General features: G+C 36.7%; 1 protein-coding gene across 1 annotated transcript; it reads right to left on the bottom strand.

Annotated features, from left to right (window-relative positions):
- Positions 1 to 529: 529 nt before the first annotated feature.
- Positions 530 to 1,574, bottom strand: LOC138190573 (TATA-box-binding protein-like). Its single transcript, XM_069134317.1, has 2 exons — positions 1,018 to 1,574; positions 530 to 581 (listed from the first exon to the last, which is right to left on the bottom strand). The coding sequence occupies exons 1-2, from the start codon at positions 1,572 to 1,574 to the stop codon at positions 530 to 532; spliced, it is 609 nt and encodes a 202-aa protein (XP_068990418.1).
- Positions 1,575 to 9,515: the final 7,941 nt, after the last annotated feature.

Here is a 9,515-nt window from a genome sequence, read left to right as displayed (position 1 = left end):
CTGTTTCCCCCATTTCTATATTTTTCTTACGCCAATTATAAGAATTTGGATTCGAGCCTTGCATCGGTTTTCCACTCATTTTTTTTAATTAGAAAACAATGATTGGCGTCGTGACCTGTTTTTTTACAAAATATACAAGTCAAGCTAGTTTGACTTGTCACGACCACGTTCTTATTTATACGCTGGTTTTGTTGGTTTTGAAAAGAACCTCGATTTCTTGGTTTAAAATTGTTACTGTTATTTCTATTTTCATAATTTTGAGGTTTTGACTCCTCCGAGTGTTCAAAACTTCGCCTTTTTGAGGCGTTTTCAGACACCTCAATCCGACGAAGCTTTTTCAGCCCAAAATATTGCTTTCTCATTGCCTCCACCTCGAGGGCTTTGGCCGTTGCCTCCCGCAGAGAAGTGAGGCCCGATGTTCCAACGGCCATTTTAATTTCTGGATCACTAATTGCATTTAAAAAGGCTTGAGTAGCTAATAAATTACGAGACGGCTCGTGATCTGGCAATGCTACACGTGAAAGCCGTTCTATATCCTGGCTAAGAGACGCGAGGTCTTCGTCTCGTCCTTGTCTCCTAGTCTGTAATTGAGCCGTGTACAGTTTCGTCAAGTGGTCATTTCCGTATCTTAACTTTAATGCAGAACTTAGTTTTTCGTAATCAGAAATTTCTTCTTCAGACAATGCCGTTAAAACATTCAGAGCCGGCGTCCGAAGACAAGAAGCAAGGCTGTGGGCCCTCATGGCGGAGTCCCACTGATTATGTTTAGCAATTGTATTAAATTGACGTTCATACTCCGCCCATGGAATCTTTCCATCAAAAATTGGCGGTTTCAAAGGACAAAAGGATTTCTCATTAATCTGAGAAGTAACCCCAGGAAGTCTCGAATTATTTAATTGACTCAAATTAGAGTATTGAGGCTGAACCTGAGACAGAGGCTCGGAAAAATCAACCTCATTGTTTACTCTATTTCTACATACTGGGAATTCAATTACTCCCCTAGTAAAAGGCACAGACCTTGAATCTCGAACATCCTGGATTCGCCCTGGATGTCGGATTTCTTGAACAACGGGAACAGGAACAGGCGAGGGAACAGGAGAGGGAACAGGAGTAGCGACTCTAGAACCCTGTGGTGTAACAGCCGGTCCTCCAGTACCACTCATTTGATGAACGGATTGAAGGGCCGCCACAGTCGTCCGAAGAAGATCCTGAAGATTAGCTTCTGAACGCTCTCGAGCTTCCTGTTGCGCCGCCACAGTCGTCCGAAGAAGGTCTTGAAGATTAGTTTCTGAACGCTCTCGAGCCTCTTGTTGCTCCTGAAGCAGCTGGATTAGTTGTTGCTGCTGTCGAGCAGCAGCTTCTTGTTGTTGTTTTGCCGCTTCTTGTTGTTGTCTTGCCGCTTCTTGTTGTTGTGTTAAGATCTTTAATAGATCAAGTTGAGAGACCGTCGAAGGAGTTAAAAGAAGGTCCACTGAAGGTGTTGAAATTTCTTCTGGAACCCTCGGATTTTCTATGAGAGAAGATTCTTCTCCACTTTCTCTTCGACGTGAGCGCGTCATACGACTACTACTCATTGTGTATTACACGCACTGAATCGACTTAATTAACAAGAACTCAAGATCCCACTTCTGACACCAATGTAACGTTTTAGGCGTTACGTTAATAAAATATGGATCCGCGAGTTTACTTATTAAGTCGAAGAAATCAAGAGCGTGAATAACAAGCCAAAATCAAAGGCGAAATTAAAATGTTGTGAAAAGCTTCTAATGCTCAATACGTGTTTCTTGTTTAAAGTCTGAAACAAGACTGTTTTTACAATAATGTTGGTTGGCGCAGCAACCTTATTCTTTTCAAGACATAAGAGGTTTATAAACGTCTTTTATCTATGCCGACTACTAGATCATTAAAGAGGGGGCAAAACGGGTGATTTCACCCTTTGTAACAATATATTCGTCCAGACTCCGGAACTTGTAGTCCCGTTATGTTGTTTATTTCCGGACGTAAGCAGCGAAATTATTATTGTAATTATCTTTATGACGACTGACGATATTTTGACACAGGACTAGTTAGATAAATTAAAATTTGTGAATATCTTCAGCATTTCGGTATGAACAATGCAAGTACGTTTCACTCCGCACGACGTATCGTACAAGAGAACAACAGATAGTTATACCACTTTGTATCAGGCAACGTTTACGGAGTAGACTTTGTATAATTTCCCACTGGCAAGCCGTTTTACTTTTCAAATACATAAACAATATGTAGCATAACAAAAATAAAGTACGAAATTGATTCGTTTACGAACAAATCAGATCCTCATTATTGAACACAGATAACGTGCCTAGATAATAAAGATTCCACAAATTAAAATTGTTTCAATACAAAACGTACCATACAGTAATTATTTTGCCTCTACAGTGAATCAAAATTGAGTCGAAGCATAATTGGAATTTAATGAATTATTCTTAAGTTACAGCATATAGTCCAGGCAAAGCGTGCTCAAAAAATAGGCTCGTGAGAATTTTGGGTAAAACGCTATTTTTTTTTTCATTCCCTGGGGGGTCGGCCATGAGTGTGAAACTCAGTTTCCGAGTCCGAAAGGGTTAGCGAACGGCCGCCATCTTGAAATTGAGGGTGTGATTGGTTTTTGTTATTCACGTCCGTAACCGTGAGGCTGACAAAAATTTTGTTAAGAGTTTTTTTGTAGTTAATACAATTATCCATAACTTTTTTCCACAACTTTTTGCGCTAATATTAATAGAAAAAAAATTATAAACAAAAAACGATGAAAAATTAGGGAATAGAGAACTTTGAGGCAAGATTATTAATTAATTTGAAATCTGACATTAAAAATGCATCCAACCTTTTTTATAGAGGATTTTCTTGTAAACAATTTGACTTATCACTTTTTCTTTTCGCTCCGTTGTTATTGATTCTCATGGTAATTACTGAATAATAATTTGTAAATTATACTTTCAAACAGAACAATATAATAAAAGGAAAAAAACGACTCGAAATCAATTATCAACTATTTTGAAATTCAAATATAGCGGAAAATAACTATAGAATTCGTTTTTACAGTTTCATATTAATTCGATATTTGAAAACAAAAATATTATATCTGAATGAATTCAAATAAATCATTGAATTTAAAAATTCTCTATTAGAAATCATTTCGAATTATTAACATTCAGTCAATTCAAATTAATTAAATAAAAAAATAATTAACCTCAACGTCACATAATAAATTCCAATAATCCGTAAGCAATGGATACCTTTTAAAACTAAAAACAGAACGAATAAACTTTCGAGAAACGACATTTTTTTTTCTCGATTACGAATAATTAAGAATTTGATAATCATACGAGTTTTATATTCTTATAAATTTCTAAACTTTGGATTATCATTATTTACTTTCAGGAACAAATAAAAGAAGAAAGAAATTCGGATGTATTCTGTTTAAATTAAATGAAGAAGAAATAATGGAATTTAATTACCGTAAGAATCAATAACAACGAAGCGGAAAAAAAATAATAATTCAAATTGTTCAGAATAAAATCCTCTATAAAAAAGATTGGATGCATTTTTATTGTCAGATTTCAAATTAATTAATAATCTTGCCTCAAAGTTTTCTATTCGCTAATTTTTCATCGTTTTTGGTTTATAATTTTATTATTATTAACATTAGTGCAAAAAGTTATGGGAAAAAGTTATGGATAATTGTATCAACTACAAAAAAGCCCTTAACAAAATTCTTGTCAGCCTCACGGTTACGGAGGTAAATAACAAAAACCAATCACACCCTTTATTTCAAGATGGCGGCCGTTCGCTAACCCTTTCGGACCCGGAAACTGAGTTTCACACTCATGGCCGACCCCCCAGAGAATGAAAAAAAAAATAGCGTTCTACCCAAAATTCTCAGCGAAATCACGCTTTGCCTGGACTAATAATGATGACCGCGACACGCGCTCGTAGAAAAATTAACAATGCTCCAGAACAATTGGAGGTAGGAAGCCGAAAACTCTCACAAAACTTCTTCGAAGCATTGTTAAAATGTTGGTGTGATTGAAAAATGAAAACTTCAAATTTCGAAGTACAACTTTTTCAATGTATAGTATAATAAGGAATCCTGCATGAAATCTTTGGAAAAAATCGCAATTTTGTTTATATCCTATATTCAGGATTGTAATTGGGCTTCAAAGTCGCGGAATACATTCAAGTTTGTCGTGTTGAGGGGGTATTCTAGTGTAGAGGCATGAATTTGAGGTGTTTTTTGAAGTGCTATAAATTTTTACCATCCATTTTTTTATCAGGCGTTTATTATTATTTCACGATTACAAAAAAAAAAAAAACAAGTCAAAAAATACAAAATTGAAAGTGCTATGAGTTGTTGAAGTGGGGGGTACAAAAAAAATGGCGCGCCAATGTTGTCACGATTGCAAGCATTTTCAAAATCAGAAAAAAAAAAAAAAAGATTATTAATCTACATAAATGCAGCTATCGTACTAACTAAAAAAAAGTCGAAAAAAAATTTGTTTTTGCCAAATTACGGCTGTCCGAAAAAATAACACGTTTTTTTTGACTTTTTTGGACGTTTCTGAATTTTTTAAAAATAGTAAAAATTATTATTTCGTTATAATAATAGTTCGTGCGATAGAGATATGTATTGAGAAGATTCTCACCAAATTTCAAGTAAATCGGTTCAATAGAACTTGAGAAATCATGTCAACCGTTTTGAAAAATGTAGTTTTGAGAAAAACGCGTTTAAAGTTTCGAGTAAAATTCGTTCCAGCCGAGCCAGTATTGAAGACGTGTCACTAAAATAGCTATATCTCTGAAAATAATTGAAATTTTGACTTGTCCTTTTAAGGACACATTCTTGAAAGGTTAAGCTTTGAAAATATAAAAAAAAAAAAAAATCGATTCTTTCAAATTTCTACACTAGAATACCCCCTTAAGGTTTCAAAAATAAATATCAATACTGAACAAAGTTACGCCGATTTGAAGTGAAAGAAAAAATATCTTTTGCTTTCACAAAAATGACCTCTTGTATTTCAGAAACTATAAAAATTATCAGTAAGGTGTATTTGGGATAAGGGAACGTACCCATACTACGTGACCCGTTTAAGGGGGGGAGCGGAGTCTTTAAAATACTACAATCAGTCACAGGAGGGGGGGAGTGGCTCAGCTTTTTGTCACGTAGTCGATTTTACTGAGAGAAATCTCGTATTTTTTGGACCTGTATTTGAATATAGCGCGCAGTGTTTAGTGCTTTTTAAACTCACAGTTGGTGGCGCTGACGCACATATGCCGAGACGTCAGCCAATTGTAAACAGACACTGTTTGTCAGACAGTTTGTATTTCAGTGAAGTTATCAAGCAAGTTGACAAGAGTTCATGCTGGTACAAAAATGTCGTTGTACGATCGGCTGTACAAAGCGTTTGTTAAATGTTACAAAGATTCTTTGTCAATGCAAGCAATACAAAAAAAAAAAAACGAATTTTGGGTACCGTTAAGAGATGAGCACAAAAAAAATCCAAAAGAGCTAGAGCGCCTTACTTTGTTAAAAGTCGAGGAACTTAGTCAGATTGGAACTAAAAAAAATGCTCGTCTTCTCAATTATTTCCTGAAGGTGGGTATTCTGAGTGTATTTTGTCAAATGCTTCAAACAGTTTATGTTTTTTGAATTTTTTTAAAAGTTGATCGGAGATTTTATAACCTATGTGACTTCCAGCATTAATCCGACATGAACAATTCCAGTTTTTATATTGTTTTGCGTGATTTCTTTTCTGGCCTGTACTGACTTATAAATCCCCCTTGTTAATATTCTATTTGTTGTATGGGTTTGATGGTATATTTTTATAATGAAATATTTGTTTCTGTTGTAAGAATAAATACCTTATTTTCATGTCACTAATGTTTTGGCGACATAACAAACTAATGAATTTGTTTCTGCTCTCGCATGTGTAAACATTGGTAATGCATGTTTCTTTTTTTGTATTTGGTAAATATAGCTACCTGTACGAAAAGCTCCACCCACGCAAGATAATCTTGAAGTTCTTCCCAACACTAAAGGTGAAAATGTTCCGAGAAAGTCTCTTTCTATCACTTGGAAAGGTATAACCAACTACTTTCTGCTCTACCAGTGCCAATAATTTTTTTTTGTCAACTCTTGTAGGCCAAATCGCCTTAAAAATATGTATGTAACAGCTAAAATAAATTTTAACTGTAATATACATACTAACAACAGTAGATCTTATTCATTTCTTAATTTCATAGATACTGATATAATACAAGTTAAAACTTATTTTTCTAGCCTCCAGTAATAATGAATCTTTCATTAATCAATCTCCTGCTTTAATTCCTTTTTTATCTGTATCTACAACAGTCTCGACACCAAAACCTTCTTCTTTGATATCTTCTTCATCTATGTCGACAACAGTCTCGATACCAAAACCTTCTTCTTTGATATCTTCTTCATCTGTGTCGACAACAGTCCCGACACCAAAACAGAACGCTTTGAAATCTGAGATTTCAGTACTTGAAGCTGAATTAAATGCTGTAGTAAAAAAGCGAGATGCAGGACTTGCAGACGAAGGGATTGAGAAGATAATAAAAAAATTAAGGCATGATAATGATGAAAAGAAAAAACAGTTACAGAATAAAATAGTCCGTGCAACGAACATGCGAAAATTTAGGGCAAAACAAAAAGCTGAAGTCTTAAGCCTGAAGTCTGCTCATCCCAACGTGCAATCCTCGTCTATAAAGACTCAGCCAGGACGTCCTTCTCTTGAAGAAAATGAGTCAGGCCTTCTTCAAGTAATTTGTGATATAGCAACACATGGAAGCTCAGCTGCTGATCGACGCCGATCAGAGGTATTGAGAACTTGCAAGACTCTTGATGAATTGCATACACAGCTTGTTGAAGATGGATTTTCCATATCGCGGACCTCTACATATCGTAGGCTCATTCCAAAGTACTCTGGATCCTTAGAAGGTAAGCGTCATGTCACAACGGTGCCTGTGAGATTGTGTCGAGCCCAAACAGACAGACATCGAGACCACGTCGATCAACATTTTTGTAAAGCTACTGCTAATGGTCTCGAGGAACTTGCATCTATACTTGGGCCAAAACAGGTAGTTTTTATCTCTCAAGATGATAAAGCAAAAGTACCGATTGGAAAAACAGCTGCAAAAGTACAGGCTCCTGTTTTAATGCATTTGAATTATAAAGTGCGCCTCGATGACCACGATTTTGCTGTTGGAGTACGTCATCAACTTACTCCTTCAGTATATGCTGGTATTACAATGAAAGAAAATTGCATGGGTAGGAAAGAATCTGTTACATATTCTGGTCCAACGTATATCGTAATCCGCAGTGGAAAACATAGCAGTTCGACAGCAGCAACTCATGCCAAAGACCTTGATAAACTTTTAACATTAGATGATTTTAAACATTTAGCCTTAGGTAAGGATGGAAAAGTCAAGCCTGTGATGATTTTATCAGTCGATCGAGGACCAGATGAAAATCCACGTTACAATAAAGTGATATCTAACTGTATATCGCACTTCAAAGAATATGATTTGGATGGGCTGTTCGTGTTTACGAATGCACCTGGTCGATCAGCTTATAACCGAGTTGAGCGAAGGATCGCACCTTTGAGCCGTGAATTAGCCACTGTCGTACTTCCTTATAAACACTACGGGTCACATCTCGACCCTCAAGGAGAAACCATTGACAGTGAGTTGGAGTTAAAAAAACTTTCAACATGCAGGTACATTTTATTGAGTGATATATAGTCTTCTCTGCTGCTAATATATTTAAAACTTGAATTCAAATTTATCTATAATTTTATTGTATATTATTTTCAGGCGAAACGTTAGCTGAGATTTGGTCTCAGATGGTTATTGACGGTCATAACGTAATAGCGGAATATATGCCTCCTGGGGAAGTTCTTCCGGAAACTGAACAAGTTTCTGACACCTGGTATGGAAATCACGTTCGTGAAAGTCAATATTTCCTTCAAATCATCAAGTGCTCCGATGACTCCTGCTGTACTCCTCGTCGCAGTGCACTAAAAAATGTTCTGTACCAAGGCTTTTTACCGGCACCTTTTCCGATGTCACAAAACCCTTTCCGTATACCAAGTCCAGATGAAGTAGGATCGGAAATATTTCCATCATTGCTTGTACGTCAATTTATAACATTACGGCCGGATCTCTCACAGGGTAGAGAAATACCCTATGATTCATACTGTCCATCTATTAAAGACGATATCAACGGAAGAACGTGTACAATTTGTGGCCTTTATTTCGCCTCAAAAAAATCAATGAACAGCCATCGAAAAAATTTGCATGGTGGTGCAGTGGACAATGTGTCTCGCGTGCGACCGCTGCGGATTCTCTCCAGGAGGCCACATGAGGTTTTATGTGTTTTGGCAGAAAGCGTGGAGTGGTTAGACGTTGAGGCCATCGATGAAGAGGAAATAACCAAGACTGAAGAAACTCCTGAAATTACTGCCCCCTTAATCAACGATGTATCCGAGTGGATTGATGCTGGAAACGTATTTGTTGAAGACGTATGAGACGAATATTAATAAAGGTGATTCAACAGAAAATAATTGTTGTGTTCGTAAATTCAGTTACTCTAAGTTACATACTGTATAGCAATATGTTTTCACAAATGTTCTTTTTCATAGTATATTATTCACTAGTAATTTAAGTATGCATGCAGTCTAATGTAATAACGATGAGTCTGAGCCAAATTATTTTTTTTTCACTTTTTGCCTGTAAGATGATTAAAAATCATAATTATAAATTACTACGTGAGAAATAAAGGGGGGGATGGGGGGTCTTGGCATATACTACGAGAAGTCACCGAAAGGGGGGAGGGGTCGAAAAATCTAAAAAAATAGGTCACGTAGTATGGGTACGTTCCCTAAAGATGCGTAATGAAACCAAATCAAGTTGTCATAGCATTAGACAACTGCATGGCGATCAAGTTGTAACACAGTTAGATAAGTATGGTGACGCGACATACAATAATTAAAATGTTCCAACATGTTGTTTACAACAATTTGTTTATTGTTGTTATTACTACAACAAACGCCGGTAGTTGGTAAGATAAGAAAACTTGTTTTGGCTTTCATTTTCCGTGCCGTTGAGAAATTGTTTTTTATTCTCTATCTCTGATTATACCGGGCAATGAGCTATTTTCGGCAAATTTAGTTTCCGAAGATAATTAAAAGTGAGGCCTGCGAGGTATTTGCAAATGAATTTGTCCATCTTCTCTTTGTGTAGGCGGCGGCGCGCGGCGTTCAATCGTCCAACAGCCGAAGGAACCGCCAACTCTTCGGCTACGATAGCTGCTGCTACGCACGCCGAGACCCCGCCTGCGCAGGAAGGTGAACCACTCGAGGTCGTATTGAACCTCGACGAACCGAGCACGTCTGGAGGTACTCGCCAAAGCATGTCGACTCCCGAACTGTTACGCATCTTGCGATCAGAAGATGATG

The sequence above is a fragment of the Neodiprion pinetum genome, chromosome 3 (genome assembly GCF_021155775.2).
Source record: "Neodiprion pinetum isolate iyNeoPine1 chromosome 3, iyNeoPine1.2, whole genome shotgun sequence".
Taxonomy (NCBI): Eukaryota; Metazoa; Arthropoda; class Insecta; order Hymenoptera; family Diprionidae; genus Neodiprion; species Neodiprion pinetum.
This window is presented reverse-complemented; position numbering and strand designations above follow the sequence as displayed.